Source organism: Salmo trutta, chromosome 7, assembly GCF_901001165.1.
Source record: "Salmo trutta chromosome 7, fSalTru1.1, whole genome shotgun sequence".
Lineage (NCBI taxonomy): Eukaryota > Metazoa > Chordata > Actinopteri > Salmoniformes > Salmonidae > Salmo > Salmo trutta.
Window position 1 is genome coordinate 22,566,058 of NC_042963.1, and position 27,974 is coordinate 22,594,031.

The 27,974-nt window shown below is 42.6% G+C and overlaps 1 protein-coding gene across 13 annotated transcripts in view; it reads right to left on the reverse strand.

Moving 5' to 3' along the window:
* Positions 1-121: 121 nt before the first annotated feature.
* The window catches only part of ap3b2 (adaptor related protein complex 3 subunit beta 2), a 105,105-nt gene continuing 77,252 nt past the window's right edge, over positions 122-27,974 (reverse strand). For 4 of the 13 annotated variants that reach the window (XM_029758425.1, XM_029758420.1, XM_029758418.1 and 1 more), the window contains exons 18-29: positions 22,072-22,110; positions 21,105-21,219; positions 20,127-20,313; positions 13,999-14,170; positions 12,281-12,368; positions 11,796-11,908; positions 5,686-5,914; positions 5,303-5,387; positions 4,941-5,038; positions 4,358-4,378; positions 2,689-2,827; positions 122-2,441 (exon numbers count right to left, since the gene is read on the reverse strand). In XM_029758425.1, the coding sequence (XP_029614285.1) occupies positions 2,255-2,441; positions 2,689-2,827; positions 4,358-4,378; positions 4,941-5,038; positions 5,303-5,387; positions 5,686-5,914; positions 11,796-11,908; positions 12,281-12,368; positions 13,999-14,170; positions 20,127-20,313; positions 21,105-21,219; positions 22,072-22,110 (1,473 nt within the window). In that variant the 3' untranslated portion in view covers positions 122-2,254. The remainder of the gene's footprint in view (positions 2,442-2,688; positions 2,828-4,357; positions 4,379-4,940; positions 5,039-5,302; positions 5,388-5,685; positions 5,915-11,795; positions 11,909-12,280; positions 12,369-13,998; positions 14,171-20,126; positions 20,314-21,104; positions 21,220-22,071; positions 22,111-27,974) is intronic. The other 9 variants (XM_029758427.1, XM_029758426.1, XM_029758424.1 and 6 more) reach the window with 5 other exon arrangements.

Here is a 27,974-nt window from a genome sequence, read left to right on the forward strand (position 1 = left end):
ACTTTACAAACAGGAAGTAGCTGAATTTGAAGACAAGTCGATGACAAATTACCACATCAAAGACTATCAAGTTAGGTTTTCCATCTCTTCGGTCCACATACAAAAAGGCTATAGACATTGACACATTTCATCCGTTTTATTTCAATATTTTCATTTGAATAATAAATAAAGCTTAAACACCACATTATTTCATAACCACACAGAAGATATGGTAGACCATAATCATGACATCAGAAAGAGAAAGCGAGTGTGCATTAAAATAACAATACCCTTTAAAGGATTGCTCCATCCACTATTATCTTAAATTCATTGCAAAGTTTTCATTTTGAGAGGAAGGTTTAACCTTTTAAAGTTATATATAGCTTTGTATTTTAGGGGAGGAAATAATAGACCACTGTCACGTTTAACAGTACTTTCAATAAGGTACTTTTCATAAGGTATGTGGTCAATGGTATGAGTTGAGCAAACGATGTCCTCAAATTGTCTGCATACCACTAATAAAATGAATTTGAAATTACATGTAAATTCAACTTAAATTCTCCTTTGTTCTTTGACTGTGTCATGACTCCACAAACCAGTGAATTAAGTTCACAAGCTTGAAAGATTTACCAGTGCGATACTGAACAAATAAAACAATTCAAATTTCAAGGAGTAAAAAAATGCTGTCATTTTCCCTTTTCTTTCACTCTTCAACTTTCTATGATAACTGTTATTGATGCTTGCTGTATTGAACTCCTTTGGTGAGACGATACAATTACATGTTCCTATGGCAAAAAAAATCTAAACAAATAAATAACTTAACTTATGTCACGTAGGCAGCTCGCAGATATGCAGGTGTGTCTCCCCTATACAGAGCAAGGCCCTTTACCTGGTGTGACCCATTGGCGCCCAAGACAGCATAGCGCAGTTTCCTTAGGATCCCATTTCCATTTCTGTAGGTCTCATTATGACAACATCAGTGGGTTTATAGCATGATAGAAACCACCTTTAAATATAGCATGTTTAACCTATACTGGAAATACAGTAAGTATATGCAAAAGTCAATGGAAAGGCAGGAAAACACAGACAGCTGCTGATTACAGAACAGTTTGCCTTGGGCCATGATGATTTAACATTGTCATGTTTGGAAATCATTCATACACACAGACACACACTAACACAGACCTTAGTTATTGTATTAAATATCGCAATGCATACAATCACATTTACTGTATATCATTTTTATCTGCAGGAGTCCCACTCAATAACATCTATTCTATATGTATGACATTTAGCGGCCCAGGCGGTAGAGATTGAGAATAGAGAACTACACTATTCAAAAGGGGACTTCATTGAACATTCAGCAGACCAAAGTAAATTGAGGAGCGACCACTTTTTCCTTGATGATATACCCTGTTACTGTACCTAAGTAATGTTGGTAATGGTGTAATGGTACCACACTACATTTAAAAAAAGGCATGGTGTTTTCTACATAGTACATTTGCGCTTGGCTGAAACAAGTATAGCAAGAGTATAGGTGAGGACTCGCAGTCTTTCGCTCAGACAATAATGTACTGTACATCATGAGCCATTCGTAGATATGGCTAAAGAGAGCATGTCAAACCTTTACAGCAGTCATGACAAATGATAAGGAGGATTTTAGGTTAGGATAAACATCCCACTGGGCACTGACCTCAGTTCAATGTCTAGTTTTGATTAAAACATTTTTGAGTTAACGTGAATTCAATGTGAAATCAACAAAAAAATGTAGGTTAAAAGTTGGGTAAAAAAAAAAGACAAAATTCCCTTACGTTGATTACTTCCATGTTGATTCAACGTCGTCACAGATTTTATTTGATCAATGGGATGATTCTTAATGACTTATTGTCTTTACAAATCGTGTACAGTAATGCCATTCTGTAATTTGTTACGACGGTTCGTAGGAAGTGATTTTAAAAGTCAAAGTGGGGCCTATTATTTCCCCCAGATTTGCGTCTCTCGTATAAGTAAAAAAATCATCATAATTTGTTTGAAACCTGCATTACATGCAGAATATCAATTGAGCGATGGATCAAACATGTCTTCTACATATTCTTATCAGACTACCAGTATCTTAAGGAAGAGAAAGAGGACTCTAAGTATGGGGGCATTTGGAAGGGGAGTGGATGAATGTGTGGTTGTATGTATGTAAGTGAGCAAAGGGAGAAAGAACCGAGCTGTAGGAGAGGAAGGAAATTGCTGGGGTCAAAGGTCAGGGGTCAAGAGTTAGGGGTCATCACTGGGTGAGGGCCTGAAGGATGTCCTTGACCAGCATTGTGCCAATCACCATTTTCTCACAGTTGACCGTCAGCTGGGCGGCCCCGTCCTCTTTGGTGACCACACTGACCAGTACAAGGCTGCCACTGGTCACCGTCTTCCCAGCGAACCTGTGAATCGGAAACGGAGGAGGAGGAACAGGAGGGCTAAGTTCAAAGATCAAAGAGCAGAAGTAAAGATGAAGTTGAATAGTTGAATCAATATTATGACACAAAACAGCAATATTCTTTCATGATTTCACAACTTTATATTTTGACACATTCCCCTACTATCTCCCCTGTCTAATAAAACATGCAACATACTAATTCAATAAATAAAAAAATCTATATCAATATGTATTCTGGCGACATCTGCCAACTTTGACAATTTTTCCAAAACGCCCGCCACCCTCACCTGCACTCCTTGTCTGAGCCACAGGGCACTCGGCTGAGGTTGGCGGCAGTGGTAACCCTCTGAACGACAGCGTGCTCGCCCTGACACTTCTCCTCCAGGGTCAGCTTCTCTGTGATCTCATTCATGCCCATCAACTGACCTGAGGACAGTACAAAATAGCAGCGGTCAAAAGACGAGTGGTCAAGGAGTCTGCGTCAGCATCTCAATTCATCTTCCCGCGATTCCTTGCATCCTATCTCCTCGGCTCCTTCCCCTCCGTATTGGAGGAGACGGTCCAAGGTCCCTCGCCTCAGACCTTCTTCTCCAATACCTTTTTAGGGATGCAAGGAAAGAGTATGTGAGGAATCGAGGAAAGATGAATTACAGGTTCCAGCTTGAGTGAGATTGAACATGTGTTTGAAGAAGGTCAATTGAATTTTTGTTTTGATGAATGCTCATTGTCACCAGACTCCTTCAAAATAAGAGACTGTCCCGTGAATACATAACATTTTATCCAAACCTCCTTTTGTAATATCTCAAACTATATGGAGGCATTTGTGTCCATATACCATTTGATATTACAACAATCTAAAATCCATACAACTCTATAGGGTCTACTACCATAAAAGGGTTGGGTTTTACACAATTCTCTTAGGACTACACTAACTATATAATGCCTTAGGATTAAAAGACTAGTGATATGAGTCATTAAATAAGCATGGGGCTTAATGTGAAAAACTATCTCGCAAGGCAGTGACACTTTCCTAAGAATAAGAAAGTAATCTGATATTTGCCAAAAACAGGAGTTTGAGGGGAATAGCCTGCATGTGGATTACTTTATTTATCAGGTTGCAGGTCTATAACTCATATTTCTATCCTGCTTGTCTTTTTGTCACAAACTCATTTTCTCATATATCACTGTCAAACTCCCTTGAACATAGAAAAGGCTCCCTGAAAGAGATTGAAATGTTCCCTCTTCGTTCTGTGACGTCTTAGTTATATTTAGCTGAATTCAGCAAACTTCTCCACAAACTTCCTCCACACTAAATCTAGAATATAATGACCATTAACTTGAAATGTATTATAAAACACCATTATATGCATTAAATGGAAGCAGCATGCTATACTGTCCTCTCACCACTCAGACAAAGTTAAGTTAGCTATACTTCTCTAAAACATCTGAATGTGGTGAATGTGGCCTACAGTATGCATTAGTTACAGCCCATGTGTCTTACAGCCCGTATAACACAATCAATGCTGTGAAAGAAGAGCGCAATGGTTTCAAATGCAGTGCCTTTTAAAAAATTGGACATCCTCTTTACGCATTCCCGGAACTACAGTATCCCAGTGCTAGGACATTGATTTGGGATTAGTGGATCTAAGTGGAGCATTCCCAGTCATTCCCAGTGGAGCTACAGTACATGTTAGAGGCTGGGATGCAGGTTAAGTTATGTTAGGTCAGTTGTGTCTGCCATTGAAGTGAACTGGAGATACATAGTGCAAATAGTCATTGGCACCCAGGCATTAGATATCGCTGTGGGGGGTATAGGAGGGAACAGCTTGAAGCAAGGAGGGAGATGTTGAGGGGAAGCATGGGGAGGAGAGGTTGAGTCTCGTATGGGGGGTAGGTTGTTAAGGCAGGTGGCACATAGACAGCTGACGAGAACAAGTTCTATCAAAGGAAACTTACCTAGACTTTGTAATAGCGTCTCTATTGGGGCCAGTATCAAGAGGGAAGAACGGAGGATATGACACGTTTAAACACACAATATGGTTGGATTTGAGTTGAAAACCTTGCCCAGTGTTAGTGATTATGCTCCAAGGGTGACCATTGCTATTAAACCAAGTTAGAATGAATACCAAGGTTTCCTGGTGGATGTGGATTTGATCAAGTCAGAGGTGATAGTGCAGTAGTAGTCACATGCCATTGTTAGGGTTAGTTTGTGTAGTGACTGGTGGAAACTGCCATTCATCATTGACAAAAAATAAATATACTATGATTTGCCTCAGAAATGTATTAATTCTTGAGTGTTCTTTTGGATACCAACTCAAAACAACACCCAGAGAGGCAAAGACATCTCAAAACATACTGCATAAATTCAGGGATTTTACTATTACAAAACTATAAAGTTGTATTACTCTTTATTGACACTAGCATTGTTTCTTTAGCGCAGTCAAAATGGGGCCCATATCAAATGTGTTTGAGGGGGTTTCGTTGTCACTGATGTTTTTGTTCAATTGTTTGATTTCCATGCAGTGGTTCCTGTGCTCACCTTGCTCCTTTTTGAACTCATTTTCTGTCATAAAGATTGGCATCATCAGCTCTCCAACCGGTGGCTGGATCGACACAAAGAACTTCCTGGTGTGAGTGCTGCAAAGGAACAAGACATGACATGATTCACTTATAGGAGAATAGAGCAATAGGACTGTGCGGTGATTAGGGTCGCAAAATTCTGGAAACTTTCCCAGGAATTCTCCTGGTTTACCAGAACTCCCAATAAAATTCCCGGAATCAGGAGGGAATAAGTAGGTAGGGAATCCTACAACTCGGAGTCTTCCAAACAGGATTTCTGAAAAACCCAGGAACTTTGGGAGGGTTTCCAGAATTTTGCAACACTAGCAGGCTCTTTCTTACCAGAGCTGGAAGTTGGCTGCCTGCGTGGAATCACAGAAATCGATGCCCATCACCACACTAAGAGTTTCACCCGCAGGTAACACCTCTGAAAACAACACAAGATACTAGGTAAAAGAGACAGTGCACTAACTAGCTCCAAACAATGACAAACAGCTACCTAGATAAATCACTGAATGACTGAGGTGTAATTCTAATTTAAACAGACCCCGTTGCAAAACGTAACCCAACAAAGAACCATTTCTTTCAATTAGCTTTTCCAAAAAAGTCTTCTTCGGATAAAAAAGGGTTCCATGTAGAACCCTACCGGTCCTCAAAGGGTCCTTTTAGAACCCCTTTTTTCAAAACTATTAAAAGAGGAATTCTGTTGTGAAATGTTGACTGACCGATCTCAGGGAACTCTTTGATCCTCATGCCTGACTGCAACTTGGCATCCTCCATGTGCAGGCTCTTGGCCTCGGAGGTGGCGCTGTTGGTGAACTGGATTTTGACTGCCACCATGTGTGGGTCGGGGCTGAACGGCTGGCGGCTGAAGCAGTACTCCACTGACAGGCCCTCGCCGGTGATACGGTGGAGCAGCTCATAGGTCTTCAGGTTGCCGGATGGGATGATGGTCTGTAGTACGGAAACAGGTAGGGGGTTGAGTAAAAACTGCATGTTCAGCCAAGCAGGCTTACATATTGTAGCAAACACCTGGACACCTCATGATCTGTTGATGTAAGGGCTATAGTGTTGGGTTGACAGTCGCTGGACCCAGTTTAGAATCCCGGTTGGGGTTACTGTAGTAGGATGGTCCTTGTGGGTATCCGTACCTATGTATGACATGCGCAGACTAGGCTAGTAAACATGCTGAAGCAAGAACCTCGTTGTTGTACCTCTTTATTTTAGATGATACTACATTGTGTTAGAAGGGGTTTTAATAATCACATAAACGTGAAGGACTTACCAAGAAAGTCATACATTCAGGGCGACAGGCTGTTTCAAAGCAAAGAAGGCACGGCGTTGGAGATACACAGCGCAGATCATCATTGGGCTAGCAAGGACTAACGAGCAAGGACTAAGTTACTGCTAGCAACATGTTGCAAGAGGAAGGAACTGGCGGGATTTCAGGGTTTGCGACTCCCAAGTTCAACGGGCTCTCGTGCAAACATGGACAGGCCAGTGGCTAGTGCTGACGAATTTTGCATTAGTCCCCTGGACAATTTTGATTGTACGTACATTCAAAACTGTCCGAAATGGATCAGGCGATTTGAAAGGTACAGAATAGCTTCAGGCTTAATAAATGTGAAATATTAGGCATTTCAAGATAATACACTTGTCACAACGTCCACAGGTGGCGCTTCTCCCCGTTTGGACGGCGGTCGTCGTCGCCGGCCTACTAGCTGCCACTGATTTCATTTTCTGTTTCGTTTGGTAATGTCTGGTTAGGGTAGCACCTGTTTTGTGTTTAGTAATTAGTGTGGTATTTAGTCTGTCTGTTTTGTGGTTGGGGTTGTTTCGTGTCTGTTGTTGTAGGATTATTATGCTTGTCCTTAGAATACGTTACGCGGTTTTGGCATTAGGGTTGCTGGGCTGCGTCCCGCTACATTCCTAGACTGGTTTTGTCTTGTTTGGAATTATTTTTACCCTGCCTTGTCAGTTCGGTTCTTTGGACTTGCATTCTTCATTAAACGTGTTTCACGTACCTGAGTCTCCTGCGCCTGACTTCACCCCTCCTGCAGAACTACTTTTGACAACACTGATCTACTCTATGTGTGATGAAGGCGAGGATTTATTAAATGCTTCACAATTGACTGAGGAAGAGAAACTTAACTACTGTGCCGTTAAAGACTGTGTTGAAATGCATTTCGTAGGGAGACACAACATTATATTTGAGAGAGCTAGATTTAATGTGCGCAAACAGGAGCAGGGTGAAACCACCAACAGTTTTATCACAGCTGCTCACAAGCTAGCGGAACATTGTCGGTTTGGCGCGCTCAGGGAAGAGCTGATCCGAGATCGGATTGCAGTGGGAATAAGAAATATCTCACTTTCTGAAAAGTTAGTTGGATTCCCAGCTTCCCTTTCCAAAGCTGTAAACCAGGTTAGGCAGAGTGAGACAGTAAAAAGACAAGCAGACGATGTTGGACCACAGCAGCTCCTTGCAGAGTGAGGAAATACTTGCGTTTTCATACCGTGCAAAAAAAAAACGTAGGGGAACGCAGAACAGAGACCGACGCAGAGAAAACAATCACAGACAGCACCAGTAGCCAGTTCGTTTGTCGCAAATGTGGGATAATCCCCTTTCCACAGCTGGAAAGACTGCCCAGCAAAGGATGCGGAATTCAGGAAATGTCACTTTTCAGCAGTCTGTCGACCACCAAGTGCTAACAGTCAGTATCTGGATGGTATGTGTGAAATGCTTGATAATGTATGTGATATCAACAGAGCGGTATATAAACATTGACTGGCTTTCATCAAGCAGCCCACTCAAGAAAAAGCTTCAAACTGTAATCAGTGCCTGCAATCTGGTTCAGGTTATCAGTCAACCTACCAGGGTAATTACAAACAGCACATGAATGAAATCATCAACATGTATTGATTACATCTTTACTAATGCTGCATAAACTCTATTCCACATCAAGTAACTCATGCAAGCAGTAAAATTAGATTAAAATAACAGAAAAAAAACATCTTATGGAACAGCGGGGACTGTGAAGCAACACAAACATAGTCACAGACATACATACACACACACGATAATATACGTACACATGGATTTTGTACTGTATATATGTGGTAGTGTTGGAGTAGGGGCCTGAGGGCACACAGTCTGTGAATGTATTGTAATGTTTTTAAAATGGTATAAACTGCCTTAATTTTGCTGGACCCCAGGAAGAGTAGCCCCAGGAAGAGTAGCCTTGGCAGCAGCTAATGGGGACCCATAATAAAAACAAGTACAAATACAAAGCAAATTCATGAGGTCTCAGAGGAGGAACAGCTGCTACAGCAGGACAGCATCTTTCTGGGACAAGTAAGGAAAAAACAATGATGGCTGGCACTCAGATATTCAACTCAATGGGGAGGTTGTGTCATTTAAGCCAGACACAGGGGCAGCAGTGACAGCAATCCCCACAAGACTGTGTAGCTATAGTAGGAATGGCCCTTTGCTCTAAGATATTACCAGTGGTAGGGCAGTTTTTACATTTACATTTGAGTCATTTAGCAGACGCTCTTATCCAGAGCGACTTACAGTAGTGAATGCGTACATTTAATTTCATACATTTTTTTTCTGTGCTGGCCCCCCGTGGGAATCGAACCCACAAACCTGGCGTTGCAAACGCCATGGATTGCAAACACCATGCTCTACCAACTGAGAGTAAACTGGAGATTAAAGACAAAAGTGCCATCCAACCTGTCTTCGTCATTCACTCTCTGGCCAGACCGTTGCTGGGGCTGCCAGAAATTGAACTGGAGGACCCAAGGGAGGTTTTCCAAAAGACATTCCCAAAAGTGTTTTCTGGCCTAGGAAGGTGACTACAAAATCCACCTGAAAGAGGATGCGGTCCCCTATGCCCTTAGCACCCATGTGCCTATCCCTTTATTGGCCAAAGTAAAGGAAGAGTTGGTGAGGATGGAAGAAATTGGGGCTGTGTCTAAAATAGAGAGTCCCACTGATAGGTGTGCAGGGATGATGGTGGTCCCAAAAGCCAATGGGGACTTGAATGAGGCTCTCTGCAGAGAGAGAGAGACACATCTTACCATCAGTGGAGCAGTCGCTGGCTCAGTTGGATGGCTCACAAATCTTCACAAAACTGGATGCCCGCTCAGGACTGTTTTAACGTTTTGCCATTTGGAATTTCTTCCGGTCCTGAGCATTTCCAAAGACACATGTTCCAATTGTTGGATGGGCTGAGTGGCGTCATAGTCCACGTGGACGACGTGCTCATGTGTGGCCGGGACAGAGCAGAACATGATAAAAGGCTCATAGCATTTCTGACCAGACTCCAGGAGAGTAGCCTGACACTCATTGAAATATGCATCTTTGCACTGTCAGAGGTCTTGTTCTTGGGACACAAAATCAGTGCTGCTGGAATAGAGCCGGGCCCGGAGAAGATCAGCATCATCACAGATATGCTCATCCCCCAGAATGCGGCTGAAGTCAGGACCTTCTTAGGCATGGCCACATATTTGGGTACGTTCCTCCCACAGTTTTCAGATACAACCAAACCCCTGAGAGACTTACTAGCCAAAGAGAATGACTGGTCATGGTAGTCACATGCAACAGGTGGCATTTGACAAGATCAAAGGAGACCTGCCGTCACAGAGAGTGTTGGCCCAGTACCGCCCCCACGCTATGACAAAGGTGTCAGCAGATGCATCATCCTTTGGGCTTGGGGCCATCCTCACACAGATGCAGGACAACATGGAGTGGCGTCCAATAGCATACATCTCACAAAGCTTATCCAACACGGAACAAAGGTATGCACAAGTGGAGAAGGAGGTGTTGGCAATCACATGGGCATGTGAAAGGCTCAGCCAATACCTTATTGACCTGCAGTTTACAGCAGAGACTGACCACAAACCACTGTTGGCTCTGTTAGGGACAAAAGCACTGGACGACTTCTGCGCTTCCGCCTCAGATTGCTGAGGTTCACCTACAAGATGGTGTATGTGCCAGGGAAGGCACTGATCACAGCAGACACACTCTCTATGCCCCAATTAAACGTCCATTATCAGAGGAGGAGCAATGTCTGGAGGGTGAGGTACAGGTGTCCATTAATGCAGTAAGAGACAGTCTACCTGCATCTCAGACCAAACTGCAGCAGATTGCAGAGGAGCAACAGCGAGACCCCATCTGCCGACAGATAGTACAGCAGTGCAAAAGGGGATGGCCCAGGCAGGAGGAACTGCCTCAGCTGCTGAAGCCCTATTGGGTGCACCAATGTGACTTCCACTTTCTCATGAAAGGATAACGGATAGTTATCCCAGAGATTCTACAACCGGAAATTGTAGAGAGTGCATGAGGCACACATGGGAATAACCAAATGCAGACTGAGGGCTCAACAGTCAGTGTGGTGGCTGGGCCTGAGTACTTAGATTGCCAAGCTGGTGGCCCAGTGTGAGGTGTGTGCACAATGTCAACCTTGTCATCCTGAACCAATGATGGCAACGGAGCTGCCAAAACAGCCATGGCAAAAGGTAGGGGCAGATACGTTTTTATGGAAAAAGACACCCATAACCACATCAGCTGGTGTTATCAATGTACTAAAGTCCATTTTTTTCCGGGCAAGGGGTTGCTAAGGTCCTGGTTAGAGATAACACTCCCCAATTCTCCGCAAGCTCCTTTTCTGCTTTTGCCGTAGAATATGAACTTCACACATGTGACCAGAAGCCCCTACCATGCACAGAGCAACGGTGAGGTAGAGAGAGCTGTGAAAACAGTCAAAGGACTGTTGAAAAAGGACAAGGATCCGTACATGGCTCTGTTAGCTTACAGAGTTACACCACTGCATCTCATGGGCCGCCGCCTGCCGAGCTCCTGATGGCCAGGAGGCTGTGCTCCCTCCCTTGCCTGTCTCGCCGGCTGGGCTTAAACCCCAATGGCCTAACAGGAAGGCCTTCACTGAGAAGGACAAATGGCTGAAAAAAACACAAACTGGAGACTTTAAATCGGAGACACCGTGCTACGGAGAGGCCAGAGCTGACAGAACGTCAACGTGTGTGGATTACAAACCAAAAGACACCAGCAATAGTGCTGAGGAAAGCGGATGCCCCACGCTCCTATGTGGTGGACACAGGCTCTGAGGAGGTACGAAGGAACAAAACACACCTCAGAGCTCTTCCAGATCTACCAGGCACACAGGTTGAGGAGGCCACAGACAATGCACAAAAACAGGGAGAAGGAGAGGGAATGCTCACAGAGCCACAAGATCGCTCAAAAATCATTCTCACAGAGCCACAAGCTCGCCCAAAAAGGGATGTGAAGCCACCAGAGTGGCTGAAAGACTATGTTATATGAATAGAATGCATACTGTTGGGGACCATACCCAGCAAAAAGAGACTGTACCTAAGTTAATGCATAAGTGTTAAAGAGAATAATACTGGTTTCCAAATTGCATTTCAGTTATGCTTCAGTGGTTATGAATGTTGAACTATTTTTAATTGGAGAGGGGAAGATGTAGTAGGATGGCCCTTGTGGGTATCCGTACCCATGTATGACATGCACAGACTAGGCTAATAAACATGCTGAAGCTTGAACCTCATTGTTGTGCCTTCTTATTTTAGATGATACTACAGTTACCCCCTAACATTTACCAGAAAATACTATACATCTTCAAAAATATTCAGTAAAATCGGCACTCACAAAATGTTATAAAGCTTGGAATGTATGGTACTTAATCTCTCTTTAAATCTACGTACATTATCTTTCTCTATCAATCTACATCTATATGAAGTGCTTAGGCCCTCGGGGTTAGGGGCTATGGGTAGTTTATGTCCTAGAAAGGGTACTCACCGTAGGGGACAGAACGTTGTCGGTCAGGGACAAGCCCTCCAGATCTGTCACTAGGCTGCTGGACAGGAAGTTGTTGAGGGGCGTGACTTGAGACGGAGATGGAGCGGGGTCAACTAGGAAGAGGAAGGAGCACAGCGTTTTCTCAAAGACTGGAGAGCAATCATTTATAGTCTGATGCTGCGCTAATGTAAACAAACAAGCAAATAGCGGCAATTCTGCATCATGGACAATGGTGATTGTGGACTTCTGAAGTTGCAATGTTCAGTACCACAGACACGGATATATTCGATTTGAAACATTTGACTTAGAATTTTAAATAATAGTGAATAAATCTGAACATAATTAATATAGACTTATCCAGTGACATCCATTACCAATCGTTCATCATCCCATTCAAATTCTATGTAGGACCACTTGAGGGGGAAAGTGTAGACTGTCACTGTATTCCTGGTATCGTGGATTTAGTATAAAGGAGGTGAACTTACAGTCATCAAAATCAAGCAGAGACATTTCTTTCTTTTCTTTCTTGTTCTCTTTTTTGGGTGGTTTGGATGGAGGTTTAGATGCTGTGGTCTGAAAAGAAGAGAAAGAGAAACTAACCCACAAGCAAAAGGAGACCTGCCACCTGAATATAGTGTTTAAAGGAGGAAAAAGCAAAGGAATATGTTCATACAGTCCCACTGTGACGCTGGCGAGTTTTGGACTTCTAACCCCTTTTAAAACATAGTGTGTTTGCTCTATGATGCTCACAAGCCATACAAGAGTTTTTAGAAGGTAAGGAGTTTTTCTACATTGAAGATCATAGGAAATCCCAGGATATTCTGTCTATAATACTGTAATAAGCTCAGATAGTTGCTGTCACAAATTCCAAACTTCACATTTTCCACTGACTAGTTGATATTAATTTCCCAATGAGCAAACAAATTCATTTTTATCAGGTTTTTACTTGGCACACCTTTATTTTTTTTACATTTGTCAATAAAACTCATGAATGTTTCTGTTTATGTCAAATTGTAAAACACTTCAATGTGAGGCTAAATATAAGGGCTAGACATGCAGATACATGAAAGTAGTGCCTAGGGCAACTCCACGACTTTTCAACCTCATTTTCATTATCTCCAGCACAATACCAGTGTCAATATATGCGAAAATGGCGAACTTCGACGTTTTGTATAATTGTTTTTGTTAACAAGTTCTACCTAATGACATCATCAAAACTTAAAACATTTTAAAAACAGTGATTTTCAAACACTGATATTTGAGGGGAGCAAGAAAATACCCTCCCTTAGGTTAGAAACTCATTGCGGGTTTTGATCCTACCTTGTGATGTCACAGAGAAGCATTTCTATTTTAACTATGGATCATAGAAACACTGTTTTCACATATGTAGACACTGGTTGGTGGTGGAGATTATGAATATGAGGTTGAAAAGTGGAAGATTTGCCCTTTAAGTTTATTAGTTTACTGTATCCATTGGGATACATGTTGACATCAAAGAATATCTATGTGCGTTATGCCAACCATCAGATAATGCCAATGTAGAATGTCAATGTCTATGTACGTTTTTCCTTTATGAAGTCTTGTAAATTGAAAAAATATTTTTTACAGCTTATTAGCGTACACCTAATATGTTCCCCCTGTTGACGATGCTCATTCTATATTAAGGTTGAACCAAAATATTACATGTAACAAAAATGAAATGAAATACGAAATTATTATGTGAAATTGAATGAAACAATAATGTATGTTGATGCTAATATGATGTACAATATTCCATTATGTTTCTATATGATAACAATAGCGTAATATATTTAATATGCCATATAGTATTTTTTAACAGTTTCACAAATTCATTTTAATTAACTTAATCATTATGACACACCCCTCACTACTGTCATTGGTTACACTAATTGCACTGTGTGTCTACATAACCATGGTTCAAGTATTCATGACATCACCCTGAGGAAGGCACAGTGATGCCGAAACGTTGGTAAATACCCATTATATTGCTGGGAGTTTATACATGGAGTGTGCGACTTTCTTTATTTTGATAGTCCATTGGGAATGTTGACATCAAAGAATATCTATGTGCTTTATGCCAACCATCAGATAATGCCAATGTAGAATGTGTGTGTTACGTCTCTCTCTGTGGGTGTGTGTGTCTGTAGTAATTGTATTTTCAAGTCTCTCTCTCATTACCCACCTTCTTTTTCTTCTTGGTCTCCTCCTCTGACTCTTCTTCTGACTCCTCCTCCTCTGACTCGCTGCTCTCTGATTCACTATCATCGTCCTCCTCGGATTCTGACTCGGAGTTACCAATCCGCGGTTTGCTCTTCTTCTCGCTCTTCTTCTCATCCTCTCCACTGCTCTGCTCACTGTGATGCAATGGTCAACAAGTATCAAAGGTTTAATTAATGAAGGAATTTCACATCTTTAGAGCTCATGTCATAGCATTGCCTGTCCTAGTGCTCTGCTACAGATTTTGACTACATTCCCTGGGTTACACACTTGGTAGACATATCAGATTGAATATGAATTAATAGGTAAAGAAAAATTTTTACAATTTCAACTTTGACTGGAATTCCTCTTTAATCATTATCCAGGTTATGTATAATTGAGATTAGGGCCAACAATTCATTGTCAATGGCTGATATTAAAGATGCGTTATAAAGGTTTTGTATAATTTTAGCCAGTAGTTTTGAAAGTAGCGCTCACGAGTCAAAACGTGTCCCCGAAAATAGCGCACAATTGTGTACATCATCACATCATTGTTCTCGAGCCTCTGTGTGAGAAGTGAAGAGAAGAAAAAAAGATGTGGTGTGCTTGTGGGGTGTTCATGTTTGGCTCATTGGACAATACTGTGCTGACCTGATCCCACTTCCCACTTTAATCTTGCAACCTCATTGGACATCGTTCCACCTGCCAATCAACATTGTCTATCAGCTTCGGTTGTCACGCATGGTCTCATCAGATTAGTATGGCAAACGAGCAAGCGAATGTGATAATGTAATTTTATACAACGGAAAATGAATGCTTATGTTTGCATCACATCTACTCCTTGAAAGTCAGGTATCAATTATATCATATGCCTACGTGATGAATGATGATCGCTGGCAATTAACAGCTGTAGTGTTGCCTACATTGGATTGCCCGATATCATAGAATATGTGTGTGAAAGTTTATAAAGACAAAAAGTGGACACATTCAATTATTTGATTTGGATGGACGGTTGAGACAACATAAAGGGCAATCTGGTAATGAATGGTGTGGCTGTTGAACAAGTTGAGACTAAATTACTTGGTGTTACCTTAGATTGTAAACTGTCATGGTCAAAACATATCGATTCAATGGTTGTAAAGATGGGGAGAGGTCTGCCCGTAATAAATAGATGCTCTTTTTTCATGGCACCGCATTCCAAAAAGCAATTCCTGCAAGCTCTAGTTTTGTCTTATCTTGATTATTGTCCAGTCGTGTGGTCGAGTGCTGCAAGGAAAGACCTAGTTAAGCTGCAGCTGGCCCAGAACAGAGCGGCACGTCTTGCTCTTCATTGTAATCAGAGGGCTGATATAAATACTATGCATGCCAGTCTCTCTTGGCTAAGAGTTGAGGATAGACTGACTGCATCACTTCTTTTTATAAATTGTTTGCATAGTCAACTTACACACACCTCTGACACACACACTTACCCCACCAGACATGCCACCAGGGGTCTTTTCACAGTCCCCAAATCCAGAGCAAATTCAAAAAAGCATACAGTACTATATAGAGTCATTATTTCATGGAACTCCCATCTCATATTGCTCAAATGAACAGCGAACCTGGTTTAAAAAAAACAGATAAAGCAACACCTCACGGCACAACACCTCTCCCCTATTTGACCTAGATAGTTTGTGTGTATGGATTGATATGTAGGCTACATGTGCCATTTTTTAAATGGATGTACTTCTGTTCTTGAGCTGTTCTTGTCTATTAATGTCAAATCAAATTTTATTGGTCACATACACATGGTTAGCAGATGTTAATGCGAGTGTAGCGAAATGCTTGTGCTTCTAGTTCCGACCGTGCAGTAATATCTAACAATTTCACAACAGCTACCTTATACACACAAGTGTAAAGGAATGAATAAGAATATGTACATATAAATAAACGGATGAGCGATGGCCGTGCGGCATAGGCAAGATGCAGTAGATGGTATATATATATTTTTTATTTAACTAGGCAAGTCAGTTAAGAACAAATTCTTATTTTCAATGACGGCCTAGGAACAGTGGGTTAACTGCCTTGTTCAAGGGCAGAATGACAGATTTTGTACCTTGTCAGCTCGGGGATTCGATCTTGCAACCTTTCGGTTACTAGTCAAACGCTCTAATCACTAGGCTACGATGCTGCCCCGCAGTATATACATATGAGATGAGTAATGTAGGGTATGTAAACATTATATAAAGTGGCATTGTTTAAAGTGACTAGTGATACATTTATTTCATCCAATTTTTTATTATTAAAGCGGCTGGAGATTTTAGTCAATATGTTGGCAGCAGCCACTCAATGTTAGTGATGGCTGTTTAAAAGTCTGATGGCCTTGAGATAGAAGCTGTTTTTCAGTCTCTCGGTCCCAGCTTTGATGCACCTATACTGACCTCGCCTTCTGGATGATAGCGGGGTGAACAGGCAGTGGCTCGGGTGGTTGTTGTCCTTGAGTATTTTTTTGGCCTTCCTGTGACATCGGGTGCTGTAGGTGTCTTGGAGGGCAGGTAGTTTGCCCCCGGTGATGCGTTGTGCAGGCCTCACTATCCTCTGGAGAGCCTTACGGTTGTGGGCGGAGCAGTTGCTGTACCAGGCGGTGATACAGCCCGACAGGATGCTCTCGATTGTGCATCTGTAAAAGTTTGTGAGTGTTTTTGGTGAAAAGCCAAATTTCTTCAGCCTCCTGAGGTTGAAGAGGCACTGCTGCGCCTTCTTCACCACGCTGTCTGTGTGGGTGGACCATTTCAGTTCGTCCGTGATGCGTACGCCGAGGAACTTAAAACTTTCCACCTTCTCCACTACTGTCCCGTTGATGTGGATAGGCGGGTGCTCATTCTGCTGTTTCCTGAAGTCCACAATCATCTCCTTTGTTTTGTTGACTTTGAGTGTGAGGTTATTTTCCTGACACCACACTCCGAGGGCCCTCACCTCCTCCCTGTAGTACGTCTCGTCGTTGTTGGTAATCAAGCCTACCACTGTATTGTCATCTGCAAACTTGATGATTGAGTTGGAGGCGTGCATGGCCACGCAGTCATGGGTGAACAGGGAGTACAGGAGAGGGCTGAGAACACACCCTTGTGGGGCCCCAGTGCTGAGGATCAGTGGGGTGGAGATATTGTTTCTTACCCTCACCACCTGGGGACGGCCTGTCAGAAAGTCCGGGACCCAGTTGCACAGGGCGGGGTCGAGACCCAGGGTCTCGAGCTTAATGATGAGTTTGGAGGGTACTATGGTGTTAAATGCTGAGCTGTAATCGATGAACAGCATTCTTACATAGGTATTCCTCTTGTCCAGATGGGTTAGGGCAGTATGATTGCGATTGCGTCGTCTGTGGACCTATTGGGGCGGTAAGCAAATTGGAGTGGGTCTAGGGTGCCAGGTAGGGTGGAGGTGATATGATCCTTGACTAGTCTCTCAAAGCACTTCATGATGACGGAAGTGAGTGCTATGGGGCGATAGTCGTTTAGCTCAGTTACCTTAGCTTTCTTGGGAACAGGAACAATAGTGGCCCTCTTGAAGCATGTGGGAACAGCAGACTGGGATAGGGATTGATTGAATATGTCCGTAAACACACAGCTGGTCTGCGCATGCTCTGAGGACGCGGCTAGGGATGCCGTCTGGGCCGGCAGCCTTGCGAGGGTTAACACGTTTAAATGTTTTACTCACGTTGGCTGCGGTGAAGGAGAGCCCACAGGTTTTGGTAGCGGGCCGTGTCGATGACACTGTATTGTCCTCAAAGCGAGCAAAGAATTTGTTTAATTTGTCTGGGAGCAAGACTTCGGTGTCCGCGATGGGGCTGGTTTTCTTTTTGTAATCTGTGACTGACTGTAGGCCCTGCCACATACGTCTCGTGTCTGAGCCGTTGAATTGCGACTCTACTTTGTCTCTATACTGACACTTCGCTTGTTTGATTGCCTTGCGGAGGGAATAGCTACACGGTTTGTATTCAGTCATGTTTCCGGTCGAATTGCCATGATTAAAAGCAGTGGTTTGCGCTTTCAGTTTTGCGCGAATGCTGCCATCAATCCATGGTTTCTGGTTGGGAAAGGTTTTAATAGTCACCGTGGGTACAACATCACCGATGCACTTGCTAATAAACTCGCTCACCGAATCAGCGTATCTATCAATGTTGTCTGAGGCTATCCGGAACATATCCCAGTAGTCCACGTGATCGAAGCAATCTTGAAGCGTGGAATCTGATTGGTCGGACCAACGTTGAACAGACCTGAGCATGGGCGTTTCCTGTTTTAGTGTCTGTCTATAGGCTGGGAGCAACAAAATGGAGTCGTGGTATGATTTGCCAAAAGGAGGGTGAGGGAGGGCTTTGTATGCGTTGCAGAAGTTAGAGTACCAATGATCCAGAATGCTGCCAGCCCGGGTCGCGCATTTGATATGCTGATAAAATTTAGGGAGCCTTGTTTTCAGATTAGCTTTGTTAAAATCCCCAGCTACAATAAATGCAGCTTCAGGATATAATGTTTTCAGTTTACACAGAGTCCAATGAAGTTCTTTCAGGGCCGTCGAGGTGTCTGCTTGGGGTGGAGATATACACAACTGTGATTATAATCGAAGAGAATTCTCTTGGTAGATAATGCAGATGGCATTTGATTGTAAGGAATTCTCGGTCAGGTGAACAAAAGGACTTGGGTTCCTGTATGTTGTTATGATCACACCACAACTTTTTAATCATAAGGCATACACCCCCGTCCTTCTTCTTACCAGAGAGACGTTTGTTTCTGTCGGCGTGATGTGTGAAGAAACCGGGTGGCTGTACCGACTCTGATAACATATCCCGAGTGAGCCATGTTTCCGTGAAACAGAGAATGTTACAATCTCTGATGTCTCTCTGGAAGGCAACCCTTGCTCGGATTTCGTCTACCTTGTTGTCAAGAGACTGGACATTGGCGAGTAGTATACTCGGGAGCAGAGAGCGATGTGCCCGTCTATGGAGCCTGACCAAAAGACTGCTCCGTCTGCCCCTTCTGCGGCGCCGTTGTTTTGGGTCGCCTACTGGGATCCGATCCATTGTCCTGGGTGGTGGTCAAAACAGAGGATCCGCTTCGGGAAAGTCGTATTCCTGGTCATAATGTTGGTAAGTTGACGTTGCTCTTATATCCAATAGTTCTTTCCTGGGGTAACAATGTAAGAAATAATACATAAAAAAAAAAAAAAATAGTGCATAGTTTCCTAAGAACGCGAAGCGACCATCTCTGTCGGCGCCATCATCTCTGGTCTGTTCTGTATTATGTCATGTTTCATGTGGACCACAGGAAGAGTAGCTGCTGCTTTCGCAACAGCTAATGGGGATCCTAATAAAATACTGAATACCAAGGTAGGCCAATAATTTTTCATCTAAAAAGTGAGTGAAAGTTTGCAGTACACATTTCTCGAGCGCATCAAAGTTGTATGTTGTGTTGCGATTCACGAAAGGGATGGATGGACGCGTGCCTTGTAAAAATCTTATAGCCTATTCCACAATATATTCTAAAATGTTAACAAAATACACCAAAAACATAATTTAGGAGATACAAGTTATGAGCATAGTGTTTCTGATTGGGTTAACAATGCCCTTCTAATGTGTTTGTGTGCCTACAATGCCATCTTTAGTGCACAACATGTTCTGGTTTGCAGAGAAATACATTGAAAGAGATAAATTTACATTTAACATTTACATTTAAGTCATTTAGCAGACGCTCTTATCCAGAGCGACTTACAAATTGGTGCATTCACCTTATGATATCCAGTGGAACAACCACTACCGAGGTCTAATACATCTAACTTATAATTTGAAATGTTTTATCACTTATAATGCATGGATTTGATTGATGCATTCAATGTATTTTCACTGTTATCAAAATAACTAATGGTAAGCCATGCAGCCACTTGAAAACTTGCTTCAGAGTGGGGGTTCACTACATCAGAGGAACGAGCACATTCTAAAGGATGGCAGGTTAGAATGTAGATTGTTTATTATGCATTTATGAACCATACATTGACATGTCGAGTCCCTAAACGTGAGGTTTAAAAAATAACAAGGTCGTTTTTCAATATTCCGGAACACTTCTCTAAGCGAAAAATGTGTGCTACCTTTCACTTTCTGGAACAGGTTTCCTTGCTTTGATCTTCTCCACATTCTTCTTTTTCTTCTTCCCCTCTTCCTCCTCGTCCTCCTCGCTTGCAGACTCAGACTCCTCGTTGCTCTCCTCACTCTCGGATCCCGAGCCGCTCTCCTCACTGCCACTGCCACTCTCTGAGCCGCTGGCTGTGTCTGAGGCTGGGGGTGGAGAGGAAAGGTTCATATTCATCCCATCCTACACAGATTCTGTCTCATATACTTAAAGGTAGGGTTGCAAAAGACCTGTAATTTATTGGCATTTTCAGATTTTTAAAACATTAACAGGTAATCTATGGCAACTTTGGTAATTTATACTTGAATAAAAAAATGGATTCATATAAAATATAATTTTTTTGTTCATCTTTATATCTGTCTCCACATTTTCTATGAGGTTGTAGTGGAAAATAGGCTAATAAATGAAAAAAGCATTGAATCAACAATGGCATCATTTTCAATTACCTCTGCAACTGTCACAACTATTGACTTTTTTCACAACTGCCTCCAAAACATTTACAACAAAGACATAAGACATATTGACATAGTAAAATAAATAAAAGTGTGTAAAAATATAAAGGATATTTCATGCTGAAACCCTGATATTAAACACCAACGGTATTCACTAAGTTGATGGGTTATATTTAGGATAATGTTTAACAGCTTTTTCATAATTTTCTTTAATTTAAAAATCATCTTATCTTATTATTTTATGAAAATTACATAAAAACCTTGAAAGTTTCCCAAATTCCGGTGGTTTACTGGTAAATATAATATACCCTCCCTTTGCAACCCTACTCATAGGACATGATAAAACACATACAGGCAAACATTGCCACGGATGCACACACACGCACACAAACGCGTTTTACGTTATCACAGTATTATTCTTCATGTTAGGACGTGTGGGGAAGGGGGTTGTGAGGTTGTGTATGGAAGTAAGCAACCCTAGTCACCACTGTCAGCAGACTCGGTCGGGCCAGACTCGCCCTCCGAGTCGGAGTAGAATGGCTTGTCCGCCTTCTTTTCTTTCCTTTTCTCACGGCTGCTGCACTTGGTCCACTCTGGCACCTGGCAAAGAGGTCAGAGGTCAAAGAGTCAGCCGTGTCACCACCACGTCCCGAAGCATTTCAATGGAAGCAGAGAAGAGGGGTTCATCCGAAATGCCACCGTATTCCCTAATGCAATACTTTTGACCAGGGCCCGCATAGGGCTCAGGTCAAAAGTAGTGCGCTATAGGGGAATGGGGTGCCATTTCGGATGCAGCCAAGGATCGAAGACGCAGCATGGCCATGACTGCTTCCACCTGGGGCTGACCCTGTGAACCAAACCAACCAGCCATAATGGGCTTCCAATATGGTACAGTCCCGTCAAGCTTTAGTTTACACAATTGTCATAACGTGTACTGTATAACATGTTTAACTTGTATTTATTGTTTTCCACAGCTAGGTGGCAGCACCAGGTGATGCCTTCATGGCCAGTTCGGTAATAGTGTTTTATTTCGATTTTTTAAAGGGAGTAGTTCCAATAAAGATGTGATGTCCTCCAGGAGTAGTCAATGTCCTGGCACTGAAAAATGTAACAACATTAAAATGTATTGTATTAACCAGGGTGTATTCTTTTCTATTCTTACTGATATGGTATGTTAGTTGTTTATCTCACATGCAAAAAACAACAACAACAACAACCACAAAAAGTAAGAAGAAGAGAAGTTTCAACAAGTGGGAGGACCGTCAACTCTTCTGAAGGAATCGACTCTTTAATGGTAGAGACAGAGGAGGTTGCTGAGCTGGGTAGTTTTGCTGAGTTAGCTAGGCACAGAACAGCAGCTACGGTAGGCCGGGGGTGTCAAAAAGCACTTTGGCGCTTTGGGGAGGGGGGGGGGGCTCAAAGAGGCAAGCTCTTTGCCACTGACTGACTCACGCTGGTTAAAGTTGTGACTCTTTCAAGCAGCGTAATAACCTGGCAGGACGGAAGAAAGAAAAAGATTGGGATGGAAGTGACATGACAAAAAGGAAGAAAAGTCTAGAAAGAGGTATAAAAAACAAGGCAAAAAGGAACAGACGGATTCAAGTTGCACTTACTCAATACTGTAGATGTTCAAAAACAGTTTTCACTTCTAAGCGATTGTTACTACAAGGCTTTATCTTACTCTCTTTAAAAAATATTATTTAACCATAATTAAGCATTCATTAAACATTACCAAAGTACTTAAACATTACTTCAACAACTTGAAATTACTTCAACTAGCAATTTGTTAACTTACTTTAACCAAGTTATTAAATAACTTAATAAAGTTAAAGTTAACAAATTCACAATTACTTATGGTTATCATAATCATTACAGTACATCCAATATCAAAGACTATATATCAATGGTAAAGCATGAGGTGGTGTTTGCTATTTGAACTTCGCTATGGTAGTGCAACCTTGATTGAATGAATCCAGCGGGGGTTGAATGGTGGAATACATGAGGAGAGGAACATAGAAGATCAAGAGAGGCAGATTTTGGATTGGAAACAAGGTTGGCACACACCGCACAACAAGTAAGAGTCAAACACAGCAGTTCACACGCAAAATACACAAACTGTACCACTAACTCAAGTCCAATTTCAGTTACTAAAATTAGAGACCAGTAGCCTGACTATCCATCTAGCTACGGTCCATTTCAAAACTGAAACTTTCTCTTTATATAAATAGCTATAAGAGACAGAGCTGACTTGGACTTCTATTGCATTCATTCTTGAAATGTGTTCATAGAATACCAGTAGCAATTTACCATCCTTTATAGTCTCAGCTAAGTAATAGTAATAAGTGAATTCCCATCTAAACCAATTGGCACTTTGACATCCAACACCAATGTTTTTTAATATGGTGCCACAGCTGGTGTGCGGTCTCTAATATTTATATCCTGCAGTACTGCTCAGCGGCGTTGGAATACTTCATTAAAAACTGTAGACCATACTATTTACCAAGAATTTTCATAAATATTTTTCGTAGCTGTCTATTTACCACCACAAACCAATGCTTGCACTAAGACCCCACTCAACGAGCTATATAGGGCCATAAGCAAACAAGAAAATGCTCATCCAGAGGCAGCGCCCCAGTTGCGTTTTTTTCTTTAACGCAGGGAAACTGAAATCTGTTTTACCAAATTTCTACCCGCATGTCACCTGTGCAACTACAGGAGAAAGAAATCTAGATTACCTTTACTCCACACACAGAAACAAATACAAAGCTCTTCCTCTGCCTCCATTTGGCAAATCTTACCATAACTCCATCCTCCTGATTCCTTACAAGCAAACACTCAAACAGGAAGTACCAGTGACTCGGTCAATACAGAAGTGGTCCGATGAAGCGGATGCTAAGCTACAGGTCTGTTTCCCTAGCACAGACTGGAATATTTTCCGGAATTCATCCGATGGCATTGAGGAGTTTACCACATCAGTCACTGGCTTCATTAATAAAGTACATTGATGACATTATCCCCACAGTGACAGTGCGTACATATCCCAACCAGAAGCCATGGATTACAAGCAAAATCCGCACTGACCTAAAGGCTAGAGCTGCCACTTTCAAGGAACGGGACATTAATCCGACATAGATGTAGAGCCGGAGTAGTAGGATTTGATCTTAGTCCTGTATTGATGCTTTGCCTGTTTGATGGCTCCTGCTACGACCTTTGACAAGCCATCAAACAGACAAAGCATCAATACAGGCCTAAGATCACATCCTACTACACTGGCTCTGATACTCGTCGGATGTTGCAGGGCTTGCAAACTATTACAGATTACAAAGGGAAACCCAGCCGTGAGCTGCCAAGTGACGCGAGCCTACCAGACGAGCTAAATGCCTTCTATGCTTGCTTCAGGCAAGCAACACTGAACCATGCATGAGAGTACCAGCTATTCCGGACGACTGTTTGTTCACACTCTCCGTAGCCGATGTAAACAGGTTAACATTCACAAGGCCGCAGGGCCAGACAGATTACTAGGACGGGTAAGAGCATGCGCTGGCAAGTGTCTTCACTGACATTTTCAACCTCTCCCTGACACAGCCTGTAATACCTAAATGTTTCAAGCAGATTAACATAGTCCCTGTGCCAACGAATGCCAAGGTAACCTGTCTAAATGACTATCGCCCCGTAGCACTCAAATATGTAGCCATGCAATGCTTTGAAAGGCTGGTCATGGCTCACATCAACACCATTATCCCATACACCCTGGACCCACTCCAATTCGCATACCACAGATGACGCAAACTCAATTGCACTCCACACTGCCCTCTCCCACCTGTACCAGAGGAACACCTATGTGAGAATGCTGTTCATTGACTACAGATCAGCGTTCAACACCATAGTGCCCTCCAAGCTCATCCCTAAGCTAAGGACCCTGGGACTGAACACCTCCCTCTGCAACTGGAACCTGGACTTCCTGATGGGCCGCCCCCAGGTGGTGAAGGTAGGCAACATCACATCCGCCACGCTGAACCTTTAACATGGGGGCCCCTCAGGGGTGCATGCTTAGTCCCCCCTGTACTCCCTGTTCACCCACAACTGCGTGGCCGCGCACAACTCCAAAACCCTCACTAAGTTTGCTGACGACAAGACAGTGATAGGCATGATCACCGACAACGATGAGACAGTCTTTAAGTAGGAGGTCAGAGACCCGGCACTGTGGTGCCAGGACAACAACCTCTCCCTCAACGGAAGCAAGACTAAGGAGCTGATCATGGACTGGGGACGGGTCGAGAGCTTCAAGTTCCTCGGTGTCCACATCACTAACGATCTATCATGGCCCACACAAACCAACACAGTTGTGAAGAGGGCACAACAATACCTTGGGTTTGGCCGGCCGGGATGTCCTTGTCCCATCGCGCTCTAGTGACTCCTGTGGCGGGCTGGGCGCATGCACGCTGACATGGTCGCCAGGTGTACAGTGTTTCCTCCGACACATTGGTGCGGCTGGCTTCCGGGTTAAGCGAGCATTGTGTCAAGAAACAGTGCAGCTTGGCTGGGTCATGTTTCGGAGGACGCACGGCTCTCGACCTTCGCCTCTCCCAAGTCCGTACGGGAGTTGCAGCGATGGGACAAGACTGTAACTACCAATTAGATACGAATAAATTGGGGAGAAAAAGGGGTCAAAAAAAGTGTTTTATAAAAAAATATTCTAGAGCTGCATTACTGAGAGCATCTTGACCGGCTGCAACACCGCTTGGTATGGCAACTGCTTGGCTTCGACCACAAGGGGCAACAGAGGGTAGTGCATATGGCCCAGTACATCACTGGGGCCAAGCTCCCTGCCATCTAGGACCTCTATAACAGGTGGTGTCAGAGGAAATCCCTAAACTGAACAAAAATAAACGCATCATGCAACAATTTCAAAATTTGACTGAGTTACAGTTCATATAAGGAAATCAGTCAACTGAAATAAATTCATTAGACCCTAATCTATGGATTTCACATGACTGGGAATACAGATATGTATCTTTTGTTCACAAACACCTTTAAAAAAATGGGCCTCACAATGGGCCTCAGGATCTCATCACGGTATTTCTGTTCATTCAAGTTGCCATTGATAAAACGCAATTATTTTAGTTGTCCGTAGCTTATGCCTACCCCACTGCCACCATGGGGTACTTTGTTCAAAATGTTGACATTAGCAAACCGGTCCCCCACACAACGCAATACACATGGTCTGCTGTTGAGCGGCTGGTTGGACGTACTGCCAATTGCAATCTGTGGCATTGTGTTGTGTGACAAAACTGCACATTAAAGTGGCCTTTTATTGTCCCCAGCACAAGGTGCACCTGAGTAATGACCATGCTGTTTAATAAGCTTCTTGATATGCCACACCTGGATGGGTTATCTTGGCAAAGGAGAAATGCTCATTAACAGGGATGTAAATAAAATGGGAGAGAAAAAAGTTTTTTGTGCGTATGGAACATTTATGGGATCTTTTATTTCAGCTCATGAAACATTGGACCAACACTTTACATGTTGCGTTTATATATATATATTTCATAATTACAGTATTTTACTAGGTGAATTTCACTTTTACTTGAGGCATTTTCTATTAAGGTGTCATGACTCTCCTGTGAGGAGCCGAAGGATCAGGTTACAGTGAGTCCGCTCTACAGCGCCCTCTCTCTCCGGCAGAGGGGGAGAGGGGTGACGTTGGCCATTTTATGACGCTCGTAAATACCTTGTAGAAACAGGATTAAGGGGAATGAAACCTTTTGTTTCAAGGAGATTACTCCCACCAAAACTACAACATCAAAAGGCTGGATAATGAACAATATTTCTGTAATCCAAACATTGGGAATGATCCGTGGGTATTTAAAGAATAATGATGTTAGCCTTCTAAATGATTTTTTTTTCTTCATATAAAGTCTTAACCAGTCAGTGACCACACCCACGTGGGAACAGACATTATGTCGGCGTCATGGAACGCCCCTTTTGCCAGAGTGCATAAAACCCCTCGTGAAGAATTAACATATCAGACCAACCAGGTGGACGGTGTTGAACCGGACGTCACAAATGGTTAGACTCTATGAGACCAGAAAAACGTGGAGCGTGGCTGCACGTTGAAATGGTAGGAATTTAAATATCTAGATATAGTTCATTGCTGGGTTGCTACGGGCATGTAAAATGGTTAGACTCTACATTAGACCAGCGTAACCGACAGCATGAGCTGAAAGATACGAAATGGTTAGAAACTCTCTCTCAAAGAAGAAGAAGACAACACAGGAACATTCAGTCTGCAGCTGTTTAAGTATTATTCAATTGTATGTACGATAGTGGAATTCCTTTGTTTCTCCCTTTCCCTGTCTTTTGAATCCGCCATTTTGTGTAACAACCCGTCATATCGGTTTAGTCCACTAGGGACCTTTCACTGCATTGTGTTAGTAACCAATAACTATACTGTGTGTGTGTGTGTTTATGTATTTCTGTATGATTATTTAGTTAGTTAGTAAATAAATAATTACGCCAATTTGTATATCGCTGTTTCATCATTTATGCTAGGGTTCGTGCAGATATCCAAAAATATTGACTGTGACTGATGTAAGAGATATTTATATCTTTAGAGTTTAGTCAGGAGATAGTAACTCGTTAAATAACGTTTCCCGTGGTGCCCCAGATTACTACTTAATTCATTGTTTTATGATTAATTTAATTGCGTGATAATTGAATGTGGTGTGTAATTATTTTATAAAATATCAGTCAAACACATTAATGATCATGACACGACAAAGGTATTTTTACTTTTACTCGTATGATAATTGGGTACTTTTTCCACCACTGGATAGAATCCTCTGCAAAGGGTTCTATCCAGCACCAAAAAGGGTTCCCCTATGGGGACAAACCAAAGACCCCTATATGGTTCTACTTAGCACCTTTTTTTCTAAGAGTGTAGCTAGACTATCCATACGATAAGATCAACTAGTTATTTGGGCAAACTACCCCTTCAAGTGTCTGGAATTAGTTATTTGGATGAACTCTCTCTTTAAGTCACTGAAGTGCCCTGTTTAAGTGGTACAGAGAAATTAGAGAGAGTAGAGCAGTCAGTAAAAATACACTGCACTCTCAGACGGGAGGCACCTCTCGCGTGTCTCCTAGCAAGCCGATCCGCCCCTCACTGCTGGTTATGACCTCCTCTATCTGCGGACCGAGGGCAGAAAGAGAGAGGTCATGGGGTCAAAAGTCACCAGATACAAATCCACATGTGAACTTGTCTGGAAATCTGCTTTGGTCATGAATGACACATTAATGCAGAATCACGGGGAATGAAAAGACATTGTTAAAACAAACATAAACAGTTCACGGAG